The following is a 15,502-nucleotide window of genomic DNA, read 5'->3' as shown; positions in this document are numbered from 1 at the left end:
GTCGTTGACGAGAGCATCAGCTTGTTCTACCACTTCTTCAATTCGATCAGTGACTGTAGGGCATGACCCCGGGTTTAATTCTTCCTGTGATTCAGGAGGATCTGGGGTTGAATTAACCGCCAAGATGTCAACTGTATGGAGTGTCATTTGTTTATCATGACTAAGATCAATGCGACTTACTGAGTCCTGGTCGAGAGTCATGACCGAGAAGAGCGCGATCGCTTTTGAGGGTTTAGTGTAGACCACTCGGGTTGTTTGATGTCCTGGTAGTAGTGGAGGTGGAATAGGCCCAAGTATTGGGACGCCCAGTTCAAAGTCATGGAAATCGGTGCTGATGAACCAGCCCAGGGGCGTGGCCTTTGGAATCAGTATGATTTCCTCACTGGTGTTGCTCACTAACAGGAACGTGGTCCTAGAATCTAGGCCCAAAAGAGGAGTTGCTTCCAGGGACAGTCCAAGCTCAAAGAATAGTGGTGAGGGTTAGAATAGAGCTTGTGAGTGATTGAGATTCTGGCCTGGTTGCATGTAAAGCTGAAGAGGGACATTTGCTGTGCGTGCGGGTATTGTGGCATTGTTGGGTATTAGCCACTTGACATGCCTCCGGGATCGTTTGTCCTGACTTCAGATTGTCTACATCAGGCAGATAAGAAATTTTGCGCGCTGTTGTCAGTGACCACAGGACGTTGTTGACAGTGTCAACCTGGACGTCAAGTCTCACCAGTATATCACTGCCTATATATATTGAGTGTGAAAGATCGGGAATGACCAGGAAAGTGTGAACCAGCATCCTGTTATTCCACTTGAGAGTGAGAGCACAAACACCCGTGGCAGTGAGTGTCTTGTTTGGTATTGGATCTAATGGGAAACGGAAAGTCTTTTTCACCATCTGGAGACTGACGTTTTCTCGCGTCAGTGAGTCATATTGGTCCTTACTGATTGCAGATTTGTTAGTCCACAGAGCTAACATGACATCATCTATCTGAGAGTCTTGCAGTTCAAGACGTCCAAGTACTTGTGGGCAGTACTTGTCCTGTGTCCCTGATGGCTGTAATGCGCACAAGAAAGTGTCTCGCTGTGCCAGGAATTGTTTCACCAGGTTGTCGGGTTTAGCCTGACTGGCTGAACCGCTGTGATCAACGTCATCTGGTGTTAGTTTGTCTGGCAACTCGAGCGGAGCGATTTGCTTGGTAGTATGGTGCTCGTCACTTTCCAGGACATAGCAGCTGAAGTCTGCGTTGTCAGGTAAAGTAATCGTCAGAGGTTCTCGCAACTGTGCCCACACTTTTAAACGTTTGAAGTCGAGTAGGGGCTCGAAGCGGTTCAGAAGATCTTTTCCGACAAGCAAAGGAATGGACTCAAGGGATGACACATATACTGGATGAACCAGAGTCATTGGCCAATTGATAATTGTATCAGCGACACTGCTGATAAAGTAGTGTTATCAGAGGCGTATGGACGCACTTCTAAAGAACACGGCTGGAGTTTCAGTTCCTTGTTGCCGTGGTTTGCGGCCTTGCGAAGTTTATTAAAAACTGACAGAGACATTAAAGTTATGTCTGCAGCTGTGTCGAGGAGGGCTTCGTGCCTCAGCACGTCCTCCAATGTCAAAGAGATGTAAAATTTTCGTGCGACTCCCTTTTCAGAGAGGTTGCACAGAAATTGTTGTACAGGTGGTTCAACTTGTATCAGGCATCCCGGTCAGAGGAGATCTCTTTTTGATCCAGCTGGACAACCAAAACTGCACTAGGTGGAGGAGGATTTTTCACCTCCTCCTCTGCACTTCCCAAAGGAGTCTGTGACTCTGTTTGAGTCTGTTGGGGATCCAGCTCAGATTCTGGAGTGGCAGGATTTGGAGGTGGTTCTGCCGCAGATTCTGGCTGGGGAAACGACTCAGCTGTGAGGGCTGTTTCAGGTGTCACAGCAGTTATGGCAAGGAGGTCAGGCTTTTTGTCTCTTTTCTTTTCCTTCATTTCTAGCAGTAAGCGTCTAATGTTATCGATGTCGTCTTGACTGAGGCCAAACGCCTCCTTTTTCTTTCCAAGTTGTTGTTTTGGAAACTCTTTGTTTGTCCTTTTGTAGGTTTCATTTGATTCCTGCTGAGGCGGTAACTGGGACCACTCCGTGTGCGGAGGTCTATCCTGAGATCTATTTCTATAGTCATTCTGGTTCTCCCGAACTGGGTATTTGGAGTACCGGTTGGGGGAGAACTTACGTCTGTGCGGGTTAAAAGAAGGTTTGTGGGGTTCCACTCGCCGGTATGTTTGTTCCCTGCTGTGCCACTGGGGTTTCGAGTAGTCATTACCCTGATAAAATGGTTGTGCCGGTGGTGTCTTGTGACCCCCACTTGGCCGCTCTGGTCGGGACCCGCGATTCGCTAACTGACTGTTCTGAGCTCCTTCTAGCTCCATAGGCAAAGGTTCAGCGTTCAGCGTCAGGACAGTGTTATGTTCTGGCTGTTTAGCTTGTCTATGTTTTTGGAAGCTTAGGGTAGCCCATTCACGTAGCTGCAGAATTGTGGCTGTGCGAGAGTTAGCCATGACTCCTAAGTGATGACTAGTAACTGGATGTAGGTTTTGGATGAAGAGAGACTTAAAATTTATGTCTTCTTCCATTCCTTTGTCATTGCGGGAGCCAAAATAAGCCTTGAGGAGGCGGTAATAATACTGCTGAGGCAGTTCATTCCGTCCCTGTTTAACCATCATGGCTGCGCTCAAACCAGACTGGGCCAACTCATCTGAAAACTCTCTTTCAAGGGTTTGGCAGAGAAGTGTGTAGTCATTTTGTATGTAATCGAGTTGACGCTCAATGAGTCTACTTACTTCACGGCTGGATGTGATTTTAATTAAGTAGATTTTGTCACTAATTGATGCGTTTGGGAACCGTCGCAGGTAGAAATCAATGTCGTTTAAATACGCTCGTGTGTCGTGTGTTCCCCCGGGAGTGGGTTCGAACCTTGGGACATTGCGAGCGATTTTATCTAGCTCCCGATCAGAGGGTCCCAGTGGGGTGTGGTTCCCTAAAGCAAAGACTGACTGGTCCAGTCTGGCTGGTTCGGGGGAACCCACGTGGGTCCTGAAAGGATTGGGAGTAGCTGATGCTGCAGGAGGAAAGAATGAGTCTCCTTGGGCTCCCTGAGAGCTAAAAGGGTCATCTTTCTCCGCATGAGAGATGTCACGCGCCTTCCAGTTGGTCTTGATGGGTTAATAAATTCTGTTGGCAGTATTGGAGCGATTGCTCAAGCTCTTGGTTGTTCTCTTTTAGTTGAGTAATTTCTTTGTTTGACTGCTCAACCTGGGTTGTTATGTTTGTTACTTGGGCATTAGCTTGGCTGACTGCCCTTTCAGAAACTCCCAGTTTGTGTTGGAGGAATTTCTTTTCCTCCTGTAGCTGTGAAATTGTTTGTGCTCGAGTCTTGAGTTTTGCTGCCACTTGTTCCACTACTTGATGTGCGTGTTTAAAACGTGCAAAGAAGACTACAGCTAAGCTACCTCACATTTTTGTCAAGGTCTTATCTTTAGGTGTTTTTGCTTCCACCTCTGCCATGAGCTCGGACACGATGGTTCCGAGTTCATTGGGATTAGTGCCTATTATTTTGTTTGCATAACCTGGAATTAGCTCTTCAGTCAAGTCCAGCATCATGTTTTCTATTGCTTCAAACGGGTCTTCATGGCTGGATGTTTCAGACTGAGGTGAAGCCATGTTGCTTTCCGTTAAAGGGTTACACCAGTAGTTTGTTGACTGGTTTAATTGTTGATGTTTGCTAATCTATTTGCCCAGGAATAACTGCTGTATGCAGTTAAGAAGGGTATAGATTAAATCTAGAATAGTCGGAAGAGGGGAAGAAAGAAAATTACCAGAACAGTTTTCAACAAAGTTTTCTTCAAAAACAAACATTAAACAAAATTCCTTCTTTCCTTTCTTTTCTGTTTTCTCCCCTTCCGATGGTACTATTCTTAGGTTATTGATGTGGTATCACAATTTAGGAAGGATGGATATACTCAGAAATTATACACTGAGCTTCCTCTTAACCTTAAAGTCAGTTACTGTTAAAATCAATTGACTTTGTATTTCCCCTTGTTCTTTTTCCAAATGGGTTATACAAGACAAATGTTTTGTTAGTATAGAAGTTAAGGATGTGATAGAAGGTTATTTGGTTAAACCAATTTAGCTAGAGGGCTTTAATGATTTGTCAAGCGTGATTAACTATCATTCAAGTAACTGTCGTTCATTAGTACACAGCCCAATAAATGTGACTTCTCCCTTCCTTTTGCAATTAACCAAAGCTGCCAGCAGATGACGCTAAGGCTCGTCCTCGTGTTCCCGGTAGGCGGGGTTGCGACGGGAGGAGAGAGAATATGTCAGCGTCACGAGTGACAAAATTTAGCACCACCCACCGATAGCGGCTCACCGCTCAGGTGGGTTTCCGACAGTTTGTTTCTGTATGCGCTTGAGTAAACTTCCTCTCTCACGCGGCAGCCTCCACAAACTTTTAAACCAGCAATTTTGCAAACTCACAATTCTCAGAGACACGGCGGTCTCAGGAAAACACACTGACGTCAATAATGACGACCACTGCGATCACCAACCCAATTCTCTGCAGCAAATTAGTTTGGCCCCTAGAGTCTTATTATTTAAATCAGAGTTTGTATTTTGTATTCTGTATTCAATCTTTAAGCTGGAATCACAACAGGTTTCACTGTTTTCCACGTTAAGCACAAACACTGAGTTCCGATCCTCAATCAATTAACGAGTGACTCTGTCTTTAGTCATACACGTTCAGTCCCGTTGACTTTAGTCACACCGGGGATTCACAATAAGCACGCCGTGCTTTTATTTAATTTCACCGTCCAGCCACAAGATTACGTTGTGGTGGGTAATTGCTCCTGACTGTTTTGCCAAGCAAACACAGCTGTGGACTAAGTAGCTACTATTAGCCCTGCGCGGAGTTTCTGAGCCGAATAAAGGTCCCGGAGTCTCGCAGTGATCCTTTTCTGACACTCAGGGCAGGTTAAAATTTGTTGGAAATTCGCAACAAAAATCCCCACCAAGGCCTTTTAAGATTCAGCGTTCTACGCTCTTCAATATTTATTTATTTATTTGAGAAGCAAGTATCAACTAATCAGCTGATTCTTCTTCTGTGGTTTACGATCGCTTACTGTCGCAAACAGACGGGCTGAGCTGGTTCGTGTGTCCACTGTACCAGTTCACAGCCGGCTCTCATTTAAAAATAAAACTAAAAGATTTTCCTTGCTCAGTTATTCATTCGCTTTATACAGACAACCCAAATACTTGCAATGCTCACACACAGGCAGTAACCAGACCATATAAACAATGTTTCTTTCCGTAACCCAGTTTTGCGGAGGCCTCACGCGGACGGCACCAGAGAATAATTGTATAGTATGTAGCGTTCTAGCTATGATATTAATTCTTAAGACCTCGTTTAGAAATAGGGCACCACCTACCATTTACGCTGGCAGGAACGTCTGAAAATATTTATATTAAGAGTCGTTACTGAAGGTTAGAATTCTCTCCGAATTGACCGGAATTACTTAAGAAACATGAAACACGGATCGATTACATATATATGGTCATATATTTAACATGGGGGAAAGACAGTACTTATGATACGGAGGACATAACAATATATAAGATAAGAGAGACATGGGACTTAATATTTCTAGAGCGGTCTCTGGCTAATTATAGGGATGAGTTTACTGCGTGAATGAAAACTTGGTTATTTTAACTCGGCCCTATTTATTACCAAACCACAGCCGATGCTCCGTAGACAAGGTAGACAAGGGTGGACCTTACTTTGAGCAGAATCCAGAGAATTTGGCCGCCGCCTTCCCAGGATTTTGGATCATCGGATAAGCGAGTCTACGAGCGGAAGCTAGTAGATTCTCTTTCTCCGACGGAATTGTGGCCTTTGTTGCAGCTCAGGATCCGTGGTGCGTGCGGTCCAGTCTCTGGTTCTGGTCCGGCTTGAAGGCACCTGATGCGGTATCTCGTCTCTCCTTCTTGCCGACGGGTGCGGGCAGGTGGCTGAGTGGCTTTGAGCGGGGTCGAGTCATAATAACCCCAACAAAGATTGGGTTTTCAAGTAAACTTGGTCAAAAAGGGGGTTATTGTTTGAGTCTGCCCCGAGGGTTTTGCTTAGGAAAGGAGCATCTCAAAAAGGTAACAAAAATGAGAGAAGGGAAATAATCTAAGTAGAGGGTAAATAAGTGACAACAAGGGAAAATGAGTCTAGAGTCTGAAAGTGTAAAATAAACATAAAGACTAAATAAATAAAAGAATAAAATAAAACAAGACTAGACTAACAAAAAAGGAATAAAATTAGACTGCAAACAAGACTAAAGCTCAAACGGCAGCGCGCTTCGCTTTCACTGGCGAGGGCGGAGTTTCGTCACTGGTTTACATCCAATGAAATGGCGGGTTTGCCTTTGGGCGTCGCAGAGGGGCTTTGATTCTTGAATTAACTTTTATAAAAGAAAAGTTAATCTCTCTTATCCCGGCCTCCCAAAGCACATTCAAGGAATACATTACTACCATACTTATCACACAGGTATTAAATATAAGCAATGTAAACTTGAATCAGTAGACATGTTCAAACAAGATATGACGATGGATTATAGTGAGTGACCAATAAAACTGAAAATGTATTATTCACACGGTTCATTGACTGACGGTTATTCCGTCAGTTGGACCTCCAGTTCATTGTAACACACACACATTTAATTGGCACTAATGCAGTAGTCACCATATTATAAACAGGAGAATAAAATACAGAATGATTTTAATCCCAAGATTCGCTGTCGCGACCTGTAGATGGCACTGTGGTTCCACAGCACGACGGTCGGGTCCTACGGAGTAATATTAACTTTCCTGGTGTTTTACGTACAGCGTCGTGGAAAGTCTTAAAATGATGCTTGAGCTGTCCTTTTTCGTATTCCACAGTCAGTAGGTAATTATGAGGCATATTGGTAACAGATTCATTAATCCATCTGAAACTGGCTCTGAAGTTTTTCCTTTATTTCCAACAAGAGTCTGTCTGTTATCCAGACGGTGGGTGTCACATCTTAATTTACAGCTCTTTAGGTAAGGATGGTAATGTTCTTTTTCTTTGGTATGCGCCTCACTGACCTGACCAATCTTGTCACCAAAAGGGGAGGCTGTGTTTATACAACTCAGCTCTGGCTGGCCGAGCAGATGTTAATCTGACTCCAGAATCTTTCCAAGGTGGAAGGTCCTTGTTTAGAATGTTGTTTTCACTCCGTTTCTCATGATTGTAAATTAAGGGGTTTGTCATTGTGAAACCACTCCTAAAAGATCAAAGCAAAATGGTTCCTTTGCGTCTCTCCCCTTTTTCTGGTCATCACGATTACTTTACACAGCCCAGCGTACAACTCAGATAGCAAGGAAACATGAATCAAAGGTTAATTTTGGTTAACTCCGTCAGTACCGGTCGTTAGTCAATTTCCACCGGTTGAGTTAACATTCATTTTGCAAGTGAAACGACGTCTTCGATTGAAAATTAAACGTTTATTCAGTGTTGATTTCTCAATGTTGGATGCTGAACCTGTTATATATTTCTGCCGGATGCCGGAGTACAACCCAGCAACACGGCACAGAGCAGATTGTGCGGGACTGGAAGTCATGCGCAGAAACAAAATAAAACATCCGGTTAATTTTCAAAATAATAATAATAATAATTATTATTTTCTGTGGTAACTTGCCCTTACTTCACGAGTCACCATAATGGTCCTTCAGGAAGCCTCAGAATGCCCCATTTTTACCGCAAAATTTTTAAGATTTCTGACACATCTGAAAACATGATGTTGAAATGGCGTAATGTTTTCATTCCTACCAGTTTAGTAATTGACTGTGTTTATATTCTTCAATAAAGGCAAAACATATGTCAAATGAAGAATGCATATTTGAGGCATATGAATAAGTAATTATTCAAATAAAAATAGTAAAATATACAATTAATTCATTATAGCCTATTAGTGTGTGTATTTAGAACACATCTACATTGATATGTTATTTTTAAGGATTATTTTTGTCTTTTTTACTTACTGGCCATTTAAGACCTCAAAATGTAGGTACTATAAGTTGCAGGAGTAACTAAACTGATTTTCAGCATTTGTATATTATTCCTCAGGGCCACCGTACTGGACAGTTCATTTCCTTTTGATTCCTAATCCATGACTTGATGAAATTCATTCTGCAGTTTTACAATGGGACTCATTTGCAAATCATTTAGGATGAGGGTGATGTTCTCTGATAACGAACAAAACGAATAAGCCTATTCAAAAGAAAACAGGGGGGCACCCTGTTGTTTTCCCTTTCCTCCCCCTGACTGCTGGGGATGGGTGTTGAGGAGATTGGAAGGTGAGTAGGGTGGTTTTGAGACACATTCGCATTACAGTCAAACCTGTTGAAGAAGTGGTTAAACTGGTTTGCTCTCTTTGTGTCCCCCTCTGTGGTGCTTCTTGCAGCCTGTGATGGTCTTCATCCCCTCCCAGACCTCTTTTAGGTTGTTTTGTTGAAGTTGCTGCTCCATCTTTCTGCTATAGAACTCTGGAACTTTAGTTCCGTCTGTACCTGCTTCAGCTCCTCTTGGTCACCATCTCTGAACACCCTCTTTATTCTTTTGAGGACATAATTGATGTCACTCGTGATCCAGGGCTTGTTATTTGGGAAGCAGTGCACGGTCTTAATAGGGAGCACCATGTCCCTGCAGAAGTTCATGTAGTCCTCTAATGCAGTGTGTGACCCCCCCTCGATGTCCTCCCCGTGTGGCTGCTGTAGTACCCTCCAATCAGTGGACTCAAAACAGTCCCTCAGACCCTCCTCTGCCTCAGGAGACCACTTTCTGAATGAGCAGGTGGTTGTGGGTTGCCTCTTGATCTTTGGCTTGGGGGTTGGGGGTAGTCTATTGTCCTGTTCAGCCTGGTGGGCTCAGGGTGGGCTCGCGGAGGAACGTAAACAGCGATGGCTGCTTTCATGAATAAACGTTTTGTTTATAAATGTTTTGTAATTGAAAGTACTCCATATCCGTGGGATATATATTAACAGTTAAAGTCAGCGTAAAGTGTCGTTAAAACACTGAAAACACTCAGACGCGGACGGAGCTACTGAATTGGCCGCTGCTGTTGTCAATGCCGGAAGCCGAACGAATTATGTGCGCTTGGTCAAGTTATTGAGCTCCACAATGCCCCCTTAGTGTGCTCCTCACTGGTAATTCCCTTTGGATAAGACCGTCTGCTAAATGAATGAAATGTAGATACAGAAACTGTGTTTGTGTGCCTCTCTACTGTAGGTCCTTTTTCTGGGCCCTCTCATGCAGCTGGCCATAGACTGTCCCTGGAGCTTCACAGATGGGATCCGGGTGGCCGTCGGTGAGCTAGCTTACAAGCTTTACTCATTTATTTATCAAAATGTGTTTCACAGAAAGACTATTTCAGCTATAAACATGTCAACGTGTGGGTCAAACAGTGTGTGTGTGAATGTACTTGTGTGTTTTCCTGCAGACCCATGCTTCTGGATGTTGTGTCTCAGTGACATGCGCTGGTTGAGGAATCAGGTGGTGGCACCATTAACAGAGGAGCTGGTGTTCAGGGCCTGTATGCTGCCCATGTTGGTGCCTTGTGCAGGCCCATCCACTGCAATCTTCACCTGCCCCCTTTTTTTTGGAGTGGGTGAGTGAAGGTTTTAGCAACTTAACTGCAGGTTGTATTTATTTTTTTCTTCCTGTCTTTTTTAGATCATGGCATGTGTGTCCCACCGTTGCAAGCTGCCTTGAATAATGAAAAGACTTACGGGCCTAAAGAAAAATATTTTTATCCGCATAAGTGATTATTGAATATGTTTATAAAAATGTACAAACCCTGTGTGGTATTCAAATCTGTGCAAACAGTTTTCAATGTTTACCCAAAGAAACACAATGCCATTTGTGATCACTTCAACCTCAGTCTCTGACTGTGGCTCATTTTCTGTGAAGAACATTAAAAAAAAAGCCCCTGGACCCACAAATGATAAAAAATGTGGAGGTGGTGTGTGAGGTGCAATGCAAAGCCAGTTGAAAGATCCCATGTTTGGCACTTCAGAGCCTGACAGTGACTTTGAAGAAGATTAATTTAACCTTGAGCCAGGTCCAAGGTGAGCCCATTGGCAACCAGCCACAGAACAAGAAGCCAGACAGAGCATTAGCATCAGTCTATTAGAGCATTAATCAGTCTATTAACAGCCTGCAGCAGAACCAGCCACAGGAACCAGTCAGTCAGCAGGTAGCTCATCAACAGCCAGCAAGTCGAGAGACAGGACTTTCAAAGAAATGGTAAAACTGAATTGCGTCTGTTCAAAGAAACCCTGCAGCGCTGCCAGTGTAATCGAGATGCAGCCGGGGCCTACACAGATGGCAGGGACTCACATATAGGATGTAAAGTCTTCTTATGAACATTTTTTCATATTTGAGGACATCCAGGAAATCATTGTGAATTGCACAAATTTAAACGGAATGGTGTATTTGGAGAGGGATTAAAAAAGATTATCTTTTCTTTGCTGGGGTTCTCAGAATTTCTCTAACAAAACTGGGAGATAACTTTTCTGTGCTACAGTGCCACTGGAAGATGTTCACAATATTTCCAGGATTATCCTCTTTGACAATTAAAATGACAAATTTGTGGGTACACTGCTTTCCCTTTATTCCAATCCTGCCCCTTATACCACTGTGCAGCTGTTGCCATTTAGGCAGTACATAATCATCTACCTGCAAAATACAAAATCAAGATCAGAGCTGCCTGTGAAGTTGTTTCATCATATGCATGGAACTAGCATGTATATAGGGAAGCCAGTGGGACGAGTCCCTGAGAAGAACCAAAGAATGAGAGTTGTCCTGGACATGATACAGGACTCTGGACACCGCATCATCTCTGATCATGTTTTTACTTCACAAGAGCTAGAACAGAAACAGAAAAATTTAGCTGTCAGACAGTACAGAAAGACATGCCAGAGCTCAGGTTTTGCCTACAAAGAACAGGCCTTTAACCCTTCTAATTTTGTATTTTCACTCAAAACTATCTTGATGTCTGTGTCAAAAAAAAAAACACCAAGCGTAAGGCTAGGCAGTGGTTGGTAAGGACCATCAAAAACCAGAGATCATTAAGGATTATGATGTCAAAAGGAGGGAGAACATGGACAACTCTATTAATTGGCTTCAGTTGCAGAAGAAGAATCCTATGCCGGCCACTTGTGATACTTTTCAACGTCTGCCTCAATATACAGTGATTTTGTCATCTGGAGAGCCCGGACCCGTACAGTTCAGTTCTTGAGCAGCCCGGAGCAAAGGGAAGGGACCTTATGTGAGGTGAGGTATCCAGAGCCAGAAGATGGTGAATGGTCTCTTCTGAGAAATCCATCTCAGCCTGCCCCCGGAGGGGTGAGTTGTCTCCCCACAGAGGATGACCCCTTCTCCTCTTCATCATCGTCGGACACCTCAGATGACAGGGAGGGCAGAGGCTCTGCGTTGGTGCCCCCACTAGCAGTGGGGTGCCGGCGATGGAACTCCCGGATGAGCCGTCCATCCAGATTGTGGAGCCCCCTGAAGCAGTTCAAAGGCTGAAGCGACGAGTGGGAAGGAGTAACGATTCTTGACAGTGATGTCATTGAGGCCCCTGTAGTCAATGCAGGGCTTCAGGGACCCGTCCTTCTTTCAGATGAAGAAAAACGCTTCCCCAGCGGGTGACGAGCCGGGGGCTAGTGGAGGAGTTGAAGCCAGGAGAACAGACAGATGCCAGAGATGCTGTGGCAGAGCACATGGTAGGGGGCAGAAGGGAGGTAAGTTCACCAGGAGGCAGACGAGGAGGGCAGGTCGGAGGCAGGCAGGTAGTGATGTGCCCTTCCATATCAAGGCTTCGAAGTGTGTGCTGAGTAATTTAGGATAATTTTTGTGAAGCGCGTATCAAGGCATGTGTTGATGACATATGTGGTGACATTCGAGGCTTCGCAGACCAACCCTATCACGTGACTGGTTCATGAAGTGTAGAAATCATCCTTCATACGTAATTACCAATCTACGTGCCAGCAAAACGCAATAGATAAATGCAAAGACTCATAGCAATGGTGTGAACTTATTGTTCATAGCCAGCTACCTTTTTGTTCATGGAGTCAGCAAGAGAGAGGAGATTTTCTCCTGTTTGGAAGCATTTTGAGCTGATCTCTCCTAATAAGGTAGGCACAGAATAATTATTGTGTAAAACAGAATATAAATACTTTATAAATCCCATGGGGAAGTTCTTGTAGCTTTGACTGTGATGGTGCAGTAGAGCAAATGAAGCGCCATGAAGCTTCGGCCCATTTGTGAACTACTCGGATGGAAAGCTTCAGTGCTTCATGAGGCTTCATCTCGTCATCACTACAGACATGGTCGGCAACAAGAGATCAGGCTTTGAATCATATCTCACTGGATGGTCATTCAAAGTATCTTGGCTTGGTCACACTTCTGCAGCGCACCACCTCGCCACAGGGGTCCCCCAAGGTTCATTACTGGGACCTCTTCTCTTTGCCATATAGATCACCTTACTGGGCAAGATCATCTGACCACATGGCTTCTCATACAGCTGCTATGCTGACGATACCTTATCTGTCAATCCCACCTGATGACCACATGATCTCAGCACGAATCTCAGACTGTCTCTCTGACATATCGAAATGGATGAAAGCCCATCACCTCCAACTAAACCTCTCTAAAACTGAACTGCTTGTCTTCCCAACCAAACCAACCTTGCACCACCGCATCTGCATCTACACAGCACTGAAACCCTATCTCTTGCTCCATCAAAGGTAGCTAGAAACTTGGGTGTCATGATTGTTGACCAACTAACCATTAAAGATCATGTTGTCTCCATTGCTCGTTCATGCTGCTTTGCATTACTAAACATAAGAAAGATCAGGCCTTACCTAACCCAACATGCCACCCAGCTCGTGGTGCAGTCTATGGTCATCTCCCACCATGACAACTGCAACGTCCTCCTGTCCCAGCCTGCACTGTGAAACTTCTGCAGATGGTCCAGAACATGGCGGTGCGTCTGGTCTTCGATGAGCCGGAAAGAGCATACGTCACCCCTCTGTTCATTGAACTCCACTGGCTGCCCACATCAAATTCAAGTCACTGATGTTAGCCTACAAAGTACTAAATGGAACGTCTCCGATCTACTTGAATGCTCTTGCAAAGGCTTATGTCACAACACGGTCACTCCGGTCGTCAAAGGATTGTCGTCTAGCAGTGCCTACACCACGCACAAGACAATCCAAACTCTTTTCATGTGTCATTCCATGATGGTGGAATGACCTACCGAGCGCTACAAGAACAATCTGTCTATCTTCAAGAAACTCTTGAAGACCCAGCTCTTCAAAGAGCATCTCCTGCCCTAACACTTACCTTGTACTTCCCTACCCCCTCTACTGCACTTTCTCTTTCTGTTCAGTTCATTACAGTTTGAATATTTTAATTTATTTTAAAATGAAAATGACAACATTTCTGTACCTTTTACATCCATCTCATTTAGTGGACAAAATATCTCTTTAATGTCCTTTAAGATCAAGATCTATGCGACCATACTATGTATGTTGCTATGTGTCTGCCTTATCGGCATCAAGTCTGTGTAGCTCTGAATTTTGTTCTTCGTTTATATGATTTTATGTCATTTTAGTTTTAATCTAAACATTTTTAGTGATCTGCTTTTTATTTACATTTTGTTTTACTTTTATTTTTTGACAATATGCACTACTACCAGTAGAGCAGTGTACACAAGAGAGAACTGTTGGCACTGTCAAGGATTAGGCGCGGAATTAAACATCCAATTCCGACTGAGCTAAGAAAACTGTGTCATGGATCCAGAGCTGGAGCAAAACTAAAGTCAAAGAGGCACAACAGGAGGTGGAGGTACAAGCCTTGTCTGCCCTCTGTGATGATGGGAAACGCTAACTCGCTACCAAACAAGTGTGATGAGCTAGAGGCACTTGTGTGGAACAAACAGCTGTATAAGGAGAGCAGTTTGATCTGTCTGTCTGGGGGGCAGAAGGGACTACAGGGGGTCCTCCAGAGTTCAACAGTCTCACAGCTTCCAGGTAGAAGCTGTTCCTCAGTCTGGTTGTCCTGCTCTTAATGCTCCGCAGCCTCCTGCCTGAGTGGAGGGGGACAAATGGTGTGTGTGCTAGGTGAGATCCCTCATGATGCGGGAGGCCCGCTTCCTGCATCTGGAGGTGTAAATGTCCGTGGTGGTGAATAGGCTGTGTCCCACAGTCTTGTGCAGCTTTCACCACCCTCTGCATTGCCTTCTTCTCTGCTGCAGAGCAGCTGGCGTGCCACGGTGATGCAGGAGCAGAGGACGCTCTCCACCGCACATCTGTAGAACAATGTCAGGACTGAGCTTCCACGTCCGGCATGTCTCAACCTCTTCTCAAGTAGAGGCGCTGGTGTGCCTTCCTAATCAGGCAGGAAGTGTTGTGTCTCCAGGTGAGGGCTCCAGTGATGTGTACACCCAGGTACCTATAGCTGGAGACCACTTCCACCGCTGTCCCTCCGATGTGCAGGGGAGAAGGGAGGTGTCTGCCCCTTCTGAAGTCCACGATCATCTCCTTGGTCTTCTTCGCGTTGATGCAGAGGTTGTTCTCTCTGCACCAACCCTCCAGGTGTTCCACCTCCTGCCTGTAGTCAAACTCATCGTTGTTCATGATGCGTCCAACCACAGCTGTGTCGTCCGCAAACTTCACAATCAGACAGCTCGGATGTTTCGCTGAGCAGTCGTGTGTGAGCAGGGTGAATAGGAGGGAGCTCAACACACAGCCCTGTGGGGAGCCGGTGCTGAGGGTGATTAGTAAGCTGGTGTGCATAGCCCCTCTGCGCCCGTCCAGGGATGTTGTCGGGACCAGCAGCTTTGCGGGGGTTAATCCTCACTTCTGCTAAGGTTACACTGAGGGGGTTCCTCTTCTGGTGAAGGGGTGAGTCTGGTGCTGAGGGAGGTGTTTGGGTCCTCAAAGCGGGCATAGAAGTTGTTGAGTGCATCGGGCAGAGAGGGGTCACTGGGGCGTTGTGCATCCTTGGTGTTGTAGTCTGTAATGCACTTTATGCCCCTCCACATACTCCGTTGGTTGTTGGACGCGAAGTGTTCCTGGATCCTCTGGGCGAATGTGGCCTAGGCCCTCTTCACTCCTGCAGTCAGCTCTCTCCTAGCCACCTTGAGTGACAGGCTGTCACCAGACTTAAACGCAGCATCCCTGGCTTTTGCCAGAGACCGGACCTCCGCATTCAGCCAAGGTTTCTGGTATGGATAGCATGTTACTATCCTTGTGGTGGTGACATCCTATACACACTTCTATATGTAGCAAAGGACAGCAGATGTGTAGTCCTCCAGATCCACCTCTCCCTCTCAGACAGCTGCCTCACTGAAGACCTGCCAGTCTGTGCACTGGAAATAGTCCTGCAGTGCAGAGATAA

The 15,502-nt window shown here is 45.1% G+C and overlaps 1 protein-coding gene across 2 annotated transcripts in view; it reads left to right on the top strand.

Annotated features, from left to right (window-relative positions):
* Nucleotides 1-15,502, top strand: part of rce1a (Ras converting CAAX endopeptidase 1a) — a 48,047-nt gene that overhangs the window by 19,093 nt on the left and 13,452 nt on the right. For both annotated transcript variants that reach the window (XM_072376496.1, XM_072376497.1), the window contains 2 exons: nt 9,326-9,404; nt 9,537-9,704. In XM_072376496.1, the coding sequence (XP_072232597.1) occupies nt 9,326-9,404; nt 9,537-9,704 (247 nt within the window). The remainder of the gene's footprint in view (nt 1-9,325; nt 9,405-9,536; nt 9,705-15,502) is intronic.

Source organism: Leuresthes tenuis, unplaced genomic scaffold (genome assembly GCF_036924035.1).
Source record: "Leuresthes tenuis unplaced genomic scaffold, fLeuTen1.0.hap1 SCAF_22, whole genome shotgun sequence".
Taxonomy (NCBI): domain Eukaryota; kingdom Metazoa; phylum Chordata; class Actinopteri; order Atheriniformes; family Atherinopsidae; genus Leuresthes; species Leuresthes tenuis.
The sequence above is the reverse complement of the archived record's forward strand: the minus strand, read 5'-3'. Positions and strand labels throughout refer to the sequence as shown.